The sequence below is a fragment of the Dasypus novemcinctus genome, chromosome 26, assembly GCF_030445035.2.
Source record: "Dasypus novemcinctus isolate mDasNov1 chromosome 26, mDasNov1.1.hap2, whole genome shotgun sequence".
NCBI classification, from domain to species: domain Eukaryota; kingdom Metazoa; phylum Chordata; class Mammalia; order Cingulata; family Dasypodidae; genus Dasypus; species Dasypus novemcinctus.
Genome location: NC_080698.1, coordinates 14273448 through 14285766, shown reverse-complemented (window position 1 = coordinate 14285766; position 12319 = coordinate 14273448). Strand labels below are relative to the sequence as shown.

Sequence of the window (12319 nt, the reverse complement as noted above, 5' to 3'; positions counted from 1 at the left end):
GTTAACAAGTAAGGGTTAAAAACAATCTCATTCCTTCTGATGTTGCAATAATGCATACAGGCCATTATATATTTTGTCATAACTTACAAAATTGTGTGGGACAGAGTGTAAAGTGTAAGGTAAATTATAATCTACGCTTAGTGGCAATGCTCTAATATGTGTTCATCAATTGTAACAAATCTATCACACTAATGAAGAATGTTATTAACAGAAGCAAGTGTGGGAGGGGGAGGGACTGGGGCATATAAGAATCCCCTACGTTTTTTATATAACGTTTATACATCATAGGATGTTCCCCACTGGCTATGTAAAAGATCTCTATGTTCCTTCTAAATTTTGATTTTCTTGGTTGTGTTTAAGTACATGATCCCAAACATAAGCATCTATCCTACAACTTTCCTGGTGGCCTTAGTAGACCTGCTAACGCCCACACAGATAAACTTGAAGCTGAATAGTCATGACAGTTTTAACAATTCAGTGAAATTCTTTGAGCTAGGAGCTCTGTTTACACCAGGATCTAACAGAAAAGGTCATGCTGCTTTAATAACACACAGCCTGTCACCCTGGGCAGTTGTTAGGGGTGGGTTGCCCCAGGGCTCAGAGCTGGAGAGATTGAACCCCTGTTCCCAGGAGCTTGTCCTGTGCTGGGCTCAGTCACCTGAAGAGCAGCAGCACCGCCTGAGGAAACGTCTGGAAGTTGTTGTTCCTATTGATCTGATTGTTATCTCTCATGGCAACTTTTCCAAACATCTGTGCAGAGAAAATATCAGGGGAAAACAAATTTGTCATACACAAACTCCCACACCAACGAGGGTGACCCCATGGGGTATGGCATTTTGTCCACCAAGGATATGCGGGGGACTGTGTTGAACCCCGGGAACACAGCGCTTGAGACAAACACAGCCGTAACTCCCAGGGATTCCTACCCTGAGGGTGAGACAAAAGGTGACCAGGCAAGGACAACCCGGCATGATGAGTGCTAGGGTGGTCCACACGTGCAGAGAAGCATAGAACAGGCACATCTTTCCAAGACTAGGGGGCTGGGTCTGCGAAGGCCTCCAGATATAGGTGACATTTAAGCTAAGAACTGAGGGATGTGTAGAAGTTAGGGGAAGAAGTGGAGAAGAGCACCTGAGGCAAGGAGTAGAGGCCAGGCGAGGAGAAATGAGAAGAATGTGAGTGGAGGGCAGGAAATGAAGGGGCCGGCTGGGGAGAAGGGCTGGGCCCAGGATGCCGGGCTTGGGCACCAGAGTAAGGAGCCTGGGCTTGACTGTGAGGGCAACGGGAAGTTAGTGAACAGTTAGTAAACAGCTTTACTCATAAGACATTTCAGAAGAGCTTGATGCCTGGCAAATGCCTCCTGAGTGAATCTGTGGTGGTGTTTGCCATGTAGTTTCCAGCTCTCTGAGATCTCTTTAATATGAGAACTCAGTGTCATGAAAGTGACATAAAAGTGCCTGTGAGGGTACAGAGATTCACATGACACTTAATAGGCCACATATAACAAGGGTTCAAATATGTTCACTCCTGTTTCATAACTCATGGTAAGATTCCCCAAGCAGCTTGCAAATGTTTCTATGCATTCAGAATAAAAAATAAGTATAACCATTTCTCTGCCTCTAGAATCTCTTCACCTCATTTTCATGCACACCCTCCCTTATCTGAAAGAAAGCAGCTGAACAAATGGTCCTGTTGGCAGAGATCTCACACAGGCTAAAGCCGCAGGTTGTTCTCCGACTGCCTCTACTCATGAACCTTCCCCCCATCTACCCACTTCACACTAGGGCTCTGAGGGCCTGGACCCAGTTATTAATGGAATCCCAATTCTTTTCCCATCCCAGGAGGAGCTAGAAAGTAGCCTGCAGCCTCTCAACTCCTAGACCAGGGTCATGAAAGGTTTCATGTCTCTTTTTAAAGAAACATGAGAGTTTTAGAGGCAAGATAATGGTTCCAGTTCACTCCCAGCCATGGCATCTGGAAATATTTTGTCTCAAGAATGTCCCTTGGTTACGATAAAACAGAACTCTTCCAAATATAAACAGGCCTTTGTATCACTCAATACCTTCTGAGGAACACCAGCGCAAAACAACACCCATGTGGATAGTGACGGCTTCTTCTAGCACGACACCTCCTGTTCTGCCGGGCCTCCTAGCACCTGCTGCTGCTCTGGGTAAACGCTGCTCAAATTGGCTACAGCTTTTCTCCTCCAGTTGGCTCTCCCAAGATTCAGGTTGGGGTGGGTAGTGCTATCTAAATCAGCTTTTCCTGGCATCTTCCAGCCCTCCCACCTGCCCAACTTATTAAAGTGCTCTTCTCAGCTGAGCATAAGCTCTTGCCTCTTGCGCTCTCTCATCTCTATCTCTTTAGTAGCCAAAGTCTTTGGTTGAAAAAATTATGACCTCTTTTTTCATTTCACTTAGCCAAAGTACATATTGTCACAGATCTGGAGCTACTCAGCAAGGGGGACCCTGAGGAAGAGGTGGCTGGAGCTTACCTGCATGCCGATAACCGCATAGATGAAAAACAACATGGCTATGAGAAGGGCGACATACGGGAGTGCCTGGAAGGGAGAAAGCATTTGGCTCAGCACTGGCCTCTGGCCCTATGATCCTCAGAAGCGAAGTGGGAAGATCCACACAGGGGCCACACACTTCTGTTCCTTTCCATTTGTCATATTGAAAAGATGCCAATCATCAGGAAGAACTTATCTAGTCCCTTCTCTTACCATTCCAGCACAACTATTTTCAGGGCTGAGTATACCATCGCATGCACATCTAGCATTACAAAGCTGCATTTGGGATGTGCTGACCAGTCACTAACATAGTATCCTGAGCATTTTTCAATAGACATAATGATTTTTAAAGTCATCATTGGATCCTCTGTGAAATAATCATAATCGACCATTCCGTAACTCAGGACATTTAGGTTACTTCCCCTTTCTTTTGTGGGCATCTTTGTGGGGGATTATTGTAGATAATGTTGGAAAGGAGCATCTTTATGCAAAATCATCTTGCTCCTGCTGAAGTATTTCCTTAGGGGGAAGCCTCAGGATTGGAAAATACTGGGTCAGAAGGGAAGAACCACTTTCTGGCTGTTGTTATAGAATGCAAGACAGCTTTCTTGAAATGCACATTTTCTGAAAGAACCACAAAGTTGGGGGGCTGGGTCAAGGAAAAGAAGGAGGTACGTTGGTGGTCACCTTGCCCAGGCTTGTGTCTGATCAGATCTCAACTTCTTCTCTGCCTCATCATGTATGACTGAAGATGTCCAAGTACACGGCTTGCCTCCAGGGGATGCCCAATCACTGCACTGAATTCCTAGCACCCACACGTAAAGCATCCACTTTCACTCCCATCTGTGAAATGTTATCCAATATAGTGGCTAACCAACTGTAGTAGTTGTGCCACATTCCAACTTATGCCAGCTGTGGGCTTGGGACTTCCAGCCTGGTCCAGTGCAGTAGCACCTCCCCTGCCAGCTGGACTGGTTACCACACAGTCTTTCCTTGCCACACCCATAAGCATTTTAGTCCTAGATTACCAAATGTTGAAGTGCTTTGCTGTCAGTTTTTCAGTTTTTATGAACTGCTATTTTGTCATATGAGTATATCTCACCTACTATTACCACACCTATAAAAAAGTTTCACAATTTTCTTAAAACTAAGAATGACATTTAAAGATATAAGCATGAATTCATTTTATTTTGTAGGAGTTCATTCACAAATGTGGGTGCTTTAGTGTTACCAGCTCTTTATGACAGCATCCCTTACAGCAAATGATGGAGACAACCTGCTTGGGGACCTTGCTCCCCCTTGCCAACCGCTGCTCCCTCCTGCCTCTTCTCAGAGCCGAGTCTCAGTTCCTCCTACAACCCCAACCTCCTCCAAGGGCTTGTGATTTTCCTTCTTTGACCTTTTTCATTTACCCTCTACCCTCCAGATGCCAACCCCTCTCCTCTGTACCTGTTAAAATCCTACCCACTGTGGAAAATGCATACTTGGATGTAGACACTGGTTACTGTGGAGGTAGGTTAAGGCCAAATTTGAACTTTTCCTCTGGATAACTTTATTAACATGACTATTACTTTCAAATTTAAAATAATAAAATAGATGAAGATTCATGATTCACTTTCTAATGTTTGTGCATATACATAAATTTCCTGCTTGGGTGCACCACTTAACAAGAGCCTATACTGCCCACTATGGACACAGTCTAGAAGGCTAGACCATCAGGGTGGGGGACTGAAAGGTACAGGAGAAGACGGGCTCTAGCTCAGGAACAGACCAGGAGCAGGCTGCACCTGCCTGGAGAATCAAAGCTGATGACCAAGGCCCAGCTATACCTAAATATTCTGACATCTGTGGTCCTTCTGGGCACTGGGTAATGCAGTGTGTTGGCCCAGAGGAAGCGGTCCGTGTGATTCACATCTAGCTGACAGACAGGAATGCTGCAGCCTTCTGTGGAGATGCCATCCTAGAGAGAGGCCACTCACTTCCAGGGGGTCTGCCATACTCTTGCTCTTTCAGACAGCACGCTTCATCACTGGGCACCGCGGGGAGGGCTGTGGGGCTCAGAGGTCTCAGCTATGTGTCCTGCCTGCTTTCTCTTATGCTTCCTTTAGGTGAGTAATTCGACTTGATTTCCCTAAGCAATATTGGTCCGGGCCTCCCCAGCAGTCCACATTCTCTATTGACAGGTCCACACACTGGTGGTGCAGAAGGGAGTCTGGGTTCTCCAGGGCAGAAGACAATCACTGACTTACACATGATGAAGAGAGAGGCCCGTGGCACGGCTCTTACCTGAAAGGACTTAATGAAAGTCCACAGCAATGTCCGGATGCCTTCTCCCCTGCTGAGTAGCTTCACCAAGCGCATCACTCGGAAAAGACGGAAAAAGGTGATGGAGATTCTATTGCTTTCTTCAGAGTTCTGAAGGGTTATCATGGAGAGGTCAAACCCAATGGAAAGTAGAACATGCAACACTTTCAGAAAAACAGCAACAGATGCAAAGGTGACAGAGGGAAGAATTGAAGAAATGTTTCTAGGGCCTTTTCACCTTGAAAAGCATGATATGAAAGGAAGAGTTACATGCCAACAACACAGGGCTTGAAAACTGCACCCACACAGCACATGCATGTCCACGTGTTCTACTGTGTTAAGAGGAGAACGCTGGGTTGGTCAAGAGTACTGGACACTGATGATGAATGCAAACCACTGCAGACACTGTTCTGGAAGGACAATCATGGAGAATACAGAAAAACCAGTGGAAAACTTGACATGGTCAAATAATAAACTCAAGGAAAAGGCCCAGCCCCTGGGGACTAGTCACTGATCTTACCCCAGGTGCAGCAGTTGGGACAGGGATATTTTCACTTTCAGTTGGCTTTAAGAAATCAAAGATTAAAAAGTGTATTAATGAACTAGAAAGGAAGTAGTGGTTCAGGAGGACATCCCCCTCTTTAAAAAATGGTTGATATCTTAGGACAATGAACCTGCTCCCTCCCTGGGAAAATGCCAGTGGCGTTGCTTAGAACTGGACTCTTAGAGAACTGGCGGCCATTGACATGGGCACAGACACACTACTTTCTAACTCACATCCAAGAGTATGATGTTCCAAGGTTAACAAACACCTAGTAAAAGACAATGCTGAAGACCTCAGTTTTCCCTAAAGATGAAGTGCAGAGTGTGACGTGGCTTCCCACGGGGAGACCAGTTTTCTTCCCTTAGTCAGGGCTTTGGGTCTCTGGAAAGGATTGGCTCTGCAGCAGGCCACTCCTGGTGCTGAGGAACAGAATGACTCCTTTGACCCACAAGCCTCCAGGACCACTCTCTGCTCCCCTCAGACCAAATGCCTGGCCAGTGTGCAATGTCTGGCTAGCTACTGAGGAGCGGACAGACCGAGTCAGTCTGAGTAGGAGACAGCCTTTGCTGTCCAGTCTACAGCTCAGAGAGCTTTCAGAGAAGAGAAAGCTCAGGTCTGTATAGCTCTTTGGAAGCCAAAGAAACACTTTAGGACCAGCTTGGCCTGGGTTTCCGTAGTTCTGCCTCACCCAAGGTCTGGCTACGCTCCGGTCCCTTGGGCCCAGGATGTGAAATCTGTGATCATGGTACATACCTCCATCACAGCATTCATCTCCTCGGGTAAATCTGCCTCCCCCCTCAGACTGTGAGTTCCCAGAGGGTGGGGATCTTGCTTTCCTCCGCTCAGTGCCCAGCACGGTACCTGGCACTTACTGGAGGTTCAATAAATGTTAAAGAGAATGCAAAGAGTTTGTAAGCAAACTCTAACAAAATACTAGGAGGAATCTTTAAATTAAGCAGGAAGGGATGAACAAGAGTCAGGAAATGATGGTCTCCTGTCCCTCCAGTGTTGCCACCTCCACCGAAGCAGCTGGTATATCTGGTAACTGACAAAGAGTAATGAGGCTCTTTCTGGTTAGTAGTCAAGTGCACTGCAGGGCTTCTACACGTGTCTGGGAGGATAAGGGACATATGCGCAGGCTTGGGTTGTAAGCTGAGCTGATGGGTTCTCCTGTCCTAGGAATTACAGGGACAACAAGATCTCAGTTCTGAAGTCTCTCTTTGAGGACTGCCTCTTGAGATGGAACACAGCATTCTATAAAAATCACAGAACAACTGAAATTGAGCAAAGAGACTATGAATGCAGACTACCAGATTTCACCTGGGCCACTGCAACACCTCTGTTGAAGCCCTGGTTCACTACTTCTATTTCCTCTTCCACCTCCTCACCTCAAAACACAGACCCTTATCCTTAAAGGGACAGACAATGGCTTTAACTTGAGAGCTCGAACAAACAGAGGAACTAGTTTGCCAAAGTTCTCCTGCTCTCCTGCCCCATCTCCCTAAGGACTATGCACAGGGGAATATTACTCTTGCCCACGCAGCTAGAGTGTGAGGGTGTGTGTTGGGGGGGTGGGGAGAAAGGGGAGAGAGGGAAGAGGGGGAAGAGAAGGGGGAGAGGGAAGAAAACATGTGAGCGCGAGCATATGCGTGCACACCTCTGCCTGCCTATGCTGGAAGGGACCAGAGAGTGTGCGTAAGACAGAGCATTCCACAATTACACTTTCGAAGGGTCCAGACTTGTGTCAGACCAGCTTGGAGAATAAGGAGGCCTTCTGGCCAGGGAAGACTCTTTCTGCCCAAGTCCCTTCTGCCGGCCCCTCCCTGCCCCGCCCCAAGTTTGACAGACCATTCACAGCCCCTTCCTCATGGTATGTGAAAGCTGACAGCCCAACTTTTGAAGTGTACACCTCTTTTTCAACTGATATCTTTGAAGGATGACAAATCATGGGCTATGAACTTCCAACAATGGGTATTCTTTTGTTTAAAAAAAAAAAAAGGAGGAAACAGCACTTGTGAGGAATCAGGCAGCACAACATGCAAGAAGGGAAAGAAAGAGCAAAGAGCACACCAAGCTACATGCATCCCAGTGTGGCCTGTGACAGCTCCCCCACCCCACCCCACAGGCACCACGTCTGACAGGGAGGTTTGCTTCAGGAGAAGGTGCAGTTGGCAGCATTGGAAAACAGTGCAAGTTGCCAAAATATCTTACAAACTGGAAGGACCCGGAGGATGGCTTTACCCAAACTACAAATGCCAGCCAGGTGGAAAGGTTAGTACTGGGGCTCTCCACCTGGGCTGCACATTGAAACTGCCTGGGATCTTGAACCAAATCTGATGCCTAGGTCCCACCTCAAGCTTAATTGATTTGGATGTGTCAGGGCCTTGGGAATTTAAAGTTTCCAGGTGATTCTAATGTGTGGCCACAGTTGTGCTAGGTCATAAATCAGCTGGTCACCCATGCAAGCTAATTCCCTTTAGGTATGGTGTCCCCATACAAAGTGGGGTTACTAGATAAGTCTACACAGGCTGTTCTGGTTGAGAAGCGGTTTCTTTTGGAGTTGCTGAGGATTCAGTACACAGATGGGCTTTGCTGTCCTCTAACGAAATTAGACTCCATCTCTTCTTCTTACAAGCGATAAAGGTGGCTTGGAAACAAAGGGAGTTGGCTCTCTCTGCCTCATCTACCACGAGAATGAAGACTGTTCTCAGCAACCAGACTGTCAATAGTCCAGAAAATGTCGCTATCATGCTTGAGGGACACACAGGTATTGTGAAGGGCCCCAGAGGAACCCAGTGGAGGCACTTCAATCACATCAATGTAGAACTTAGTCTACTTGTGAAGAAAAAGAAGAGGCTTCAGGTTGACAAATGGGGAAAAAGAAAGGAATTGCCTACAGTTTGCACTATCTGTAGTCATGTACAGAACACGATCAACGGTGTTATACTGGGCTTCCGTTACAAGATGAGATCTGTGTATGCTTATTTCCCCATCAATGTTGTTACTCAGGAGAATGGGTCTCTGGTTGAAATCCGAAATTTCTTGGGTGAAAAATACATTCACAGGGTTCAGATGAGGGCAGGTGTTGCTTATTCGTTATCTCAAGCCCAGAAAGACAATTCTTTTTTTCTTTTTTAAGATTTATTCATTTATTTCTCTCCCCTTCCCGTCCCCTGCCCCCGCCCCCCCGTCCCCGCCCCCTACCCCCCCTCCACCCAGTTGTCTGTTCTCTGTGTCTATTTGCTGCATCGTCTTCTTTGTCTGCTTCCGCTTCTGTTGTCAGCAGCACGGGAATCTGTGTTTCTTTTTGTTGCATCATCTTGCTGTCAGCTCTCCATGTATGTGGTGCCATTCTTGGGAAGGCTGTACTTTCTTTCGCGTTGGGCAGCTCTCCTTACAGGGCGCACTCCTTGCGCGTGGGGCTCCCCTACGCGGGGACACCCCTGCATGGCAGGGCACTCCTTGCGCGCATCAGCACTGCGCATGGGCCAGCTCCACACGGGTCAAGGACGCCCGGGGTTTGAACTGCAGACCTCCCATGTGGTAGACGGATGCCCTAACCACTGGGCCAAGTCTGCTTCCCTGAGTTAATTCTTGAAGGAAATGATATTGAATCAAATTTGACTTGTATCAAATTCAGCTGCTTTGATTCAACAAACCACAACAGTTAAAAACAAGGATATAAGAAAAATTTTGGATGGTATTTATTATGTCTCTGAAAAAGGAACAGTTCAGCAGGCAGATGAATAAAATCTAAGAGTTGTGCAGCAATGGGAACAAAAAGATGCCAGACCTATTTTGTGTTATTTTAAAGATGGAATAAAATTCATCTTTAACTTGAAAAAACAAAACAAAACAAATAAACAATGGGAGTTGGGAAAGGGTGGAGTTAGTGACACTCTGCTGGGCTCCAGGGATGGGTGACAGCCCATTTCTAACCACAGGACACCCCATAGGAATAGAGTTTGAGGAAGGGCTCGCTCCCCGGGCAGCTTTTAAAAGACAGCTGCCAAGGGCTAGGTGATCAGCTTTCAATAGAGAGAATGCCAGTGTCATCTGAGGGGCTGGGCTAGATAACCTTAATAGTTTCTTCCAACATTGAGATGCCACATTCTTCAGTGAGGAACCCTCCAGGGAGATGGCCCCTCAGCTGCAGGAGGCCAGGCAGCAAGGCAGGGTCCAGAAAGCTCCTCAGATCCCTGGGCTCTCCTGATGCTCCCTTCAGTCCTTTCCACGGGGATCCCAAGCAGGCTCTTTACAGTCAACCCCCCTTGCAACTGCAGAAGACAGATCAGTCCTGAATTTCCCAAAGGAAGCCAAAGGGATTACTGCACTTTCTGCAATAATTTTCATCTTTGCCTGAAGTGCTGAGTGGATACAGCTGAAAGTTCAGATGGGAAAAAACGAGCATCACAGAACAGTTAGGCCAGTTTCCCTGAGGCATCCTGGCGAACCCAGTCCTTTGGGGGAAGACATCGACAGAGCCTTCCACTGACTATTTCTGACCTAGCATGTAATACCTCCAGGAGGGAGGACCTCTGGGGATTGCTGGGCCTGAGCCCACAAACCAGTTCCTTGAAGGCCTGGGTCCTGGAAAAGAAGGAGCATAAGGACCGGGAGGGCCTGAACAATGGATGGGTTCAGGACAAGAAGCTGAATGAATCCACTGGCTGCCTGGTCCAAACCGGGTACTTAACAAGTTAGGGACAATTCTTAGGTCCCTGGTACATTCTTCAATATGTAATAACAAGGCAGACATGGCTTCTAAGTTGAGTGTTTTGCCTCCTAGACAATAATGATAATAGGAAAAGTCTGTCAGAAATAATCCCCCCAAACCCCATCAGGGAGACTATGTTGCTGGGTCATTTTACATTCAAGGAATAAACAGGCAACTAAAAGGGGATAAAAGTGAGCCTGCCAGTCCTCGTCTGACATTTTAGCAGCTTGGTGACGTTATTACCACAGGTGATGAAGTCAAGTCCATGACAGCTAGCAAACCATGAACTGGAGGGGGCAGCAGGGTGGAGAGAGCTAGGTGAGCATGCAAGCAGGACAGTGGAAAGGGCCATCCAAAATGTTTTTGCAAAGCATACAAACACGAACTTTCTTCCTCATTTCCAGGCCACATAACACGTTCTTGGAAACTATGTTGGCAAGTCACAGGGGCAAGTGTGACTGACCAACATTCCCCGGCTCCGGCCCAAGGCTAGAGGAAACCAAGTAAGGAATGGGAAACAATTTAGATGACCATGACCCATCCTTAGCACATCCAGTGAAACTCAGTGAAAACCAAAAGTAGGTGAGCCAAAAACAAGTATGCAGTCTTTAGAAGTGGTTTTGCATTAAGAACGACTTCACCGTATATATGTTTATATATACTTGCCGCTACAATTTTCTAAAAATAAAACCAACATGAAAATCAATTAGGCAACAGAAAAGATCAACAGAGGTTTGGGGAGAGAGCGTGGCAGGTTAAATAATGCAAATAATGATGACTTATGGCAGCTACAAACAGCCAGCACTGGGCTGCGGGTGTTCATGCTCAGCTGACCTGGGAGCCAGGAGGCAGGGCCACCAGGCACGCAGAGGGCACTACTGCCCTGCGGAGCCGTGTATATGGGGAGGGATGCAGAAATCAACCGTTTTCCCTTTTTGTATTTGTGTCTTCAGAGGTTAAGGATACTCAGTCGTTCTTCATTTTTGTACCTCCCCAAAGATGAAAAACCCAGAATTGGCAAATGGGAGATGCCCGATAAACGCTTGTTGACTCAATAAATGAGAGGGTGGCCTTGAGCACTCCCTCTGTGCTGAGGCCCATAGTTTAACAAGAATCCAGCACAGAAAAACTGAGATTCCCTAAGATGGTACTCTACTGGCCCAGGGTGGAGAGCTGGCATTGCCATCAGCTGCGGAGAGTTCGGGCTCCAGCGACACCTGAACAGGGGAACGGCCACTAACTGAACCAACAGCGTGGCTGGGAAGGTCTAAGCAAGGCCTGCGAAGAGGCCGAATGAAAGCCTGTTTGGTATGGATCCCCCAATGTCTAGTGCTAACTAGAATATTCAGCACAGGCTTTTGTGGCCTGCCGCTGTCCTGACTGGGGAAGGGCAAAGGAGGACAACACTGACACGCTGATGAGCAAGGCTGGGCCCAAGGGCAAAGGCACAGTGTGCATCTCCCGCAGCAGGAAGGGCAGCCCGTCCTGCCACCCCAGCACACCATGTGGCAGCCAGCCGGGCAGCACGTCCCTGAGCCAGCACCACACGCCGCCAGGCAGCAGATGTGTCAGCCATTAGAAAGCTGGGCTGTCCGTTTGGCAGACAAACCCTTGGTCACATCCTGGTACCTAGAAACTAAGCATTTACACCCACCACCCTGAGCAACATGGTGAGCACCGAGCCCTCCAGGGAGACCTGCTGAAATCACAGTCTGTTGTTTTTTCACTCCCATTACAGACCATCTCTGACTTACAGAAGGGCCTGTTCCAGAATTTTCATGTAAGTACACTTTGATGTAGATTGCAAGCACGTCACATTGGGAGATGATTAAGCAGGCAGATGTCTGGTCACAAACCCTTGGGAAAGAGCCTATGAAGGTCCTGCTGTTCTCCCGTCAGCACCAGGTTATTTTATGGCCAGCATAACATACAGATTACAAACCACAGTAATTTTATAGCTGACTTATGCGGTCCCTCACAGAAAGTGAAACTGACATGTCTGCTCTTAATGAGGTTAGGGGAATGTATGTGCATTGGTCCAATAAATAGCCTTCTAGTATCCTGGCATGGCATAATTTAGGATATAATGAGGCTTAACTCACAACCTCCTGGACATGGCAGTGTCTTATAGTCCATTTCACTTACAACATGGAAAATCTACACTTGCAATAATACCCTTGAATCACCTAAGACTTTGAATTTTTTAGCAAGTCTTTTCACAAGTATCCATGAATTTATCATC

The 12319-nt window shown here is 47.1% G+C and overlaps 1 protein-coding gene and 1 pseudogene across 3 annotated transcripts in view; one reads left to right on the top strand and one right to left on the bottom strand.

Moving 5' to 3' along the window:
- CACNA1D (calcium voltage-gated channel subunit alpha1 D) overlaps positions 1 to 12319 on the bottom strand; it is a 370244-nt gene that overhangs the window by 36967 nt on the left and 320958 nt on the right. For 2 of the 3 annotated variants that reach the window (XM_058288640.2, XM_058288641.2), the window contains 4 exons: positions 5337 to 5381; positions 4799 to 4927; positions 2495 to 2560; positions 659 to 750 (listed from right to left, as the gene is read on the bottom strand). In XM_058288640.2, the coding sequence (XP_058144623.1) occupies positions 659 to 750; positions 2495 to 2560; positions 4799 to 4927; positions 5337 to 5381 (332 nt within the window). The remainder of the gene's footprint in view (positions 1 to 658; positions 751 to 2494; positions 2561 to 4798; positions 4928 to 5336; positions 5382 to 12319) is intronic. The other variant, XM_058288642.2, reaches the window with a different exon arrangement.
- On the top strand, positions 8055 to 9130 carry LOC101443251 (large ribosomal subunit protein uL6-like; annotated as a pseudogene).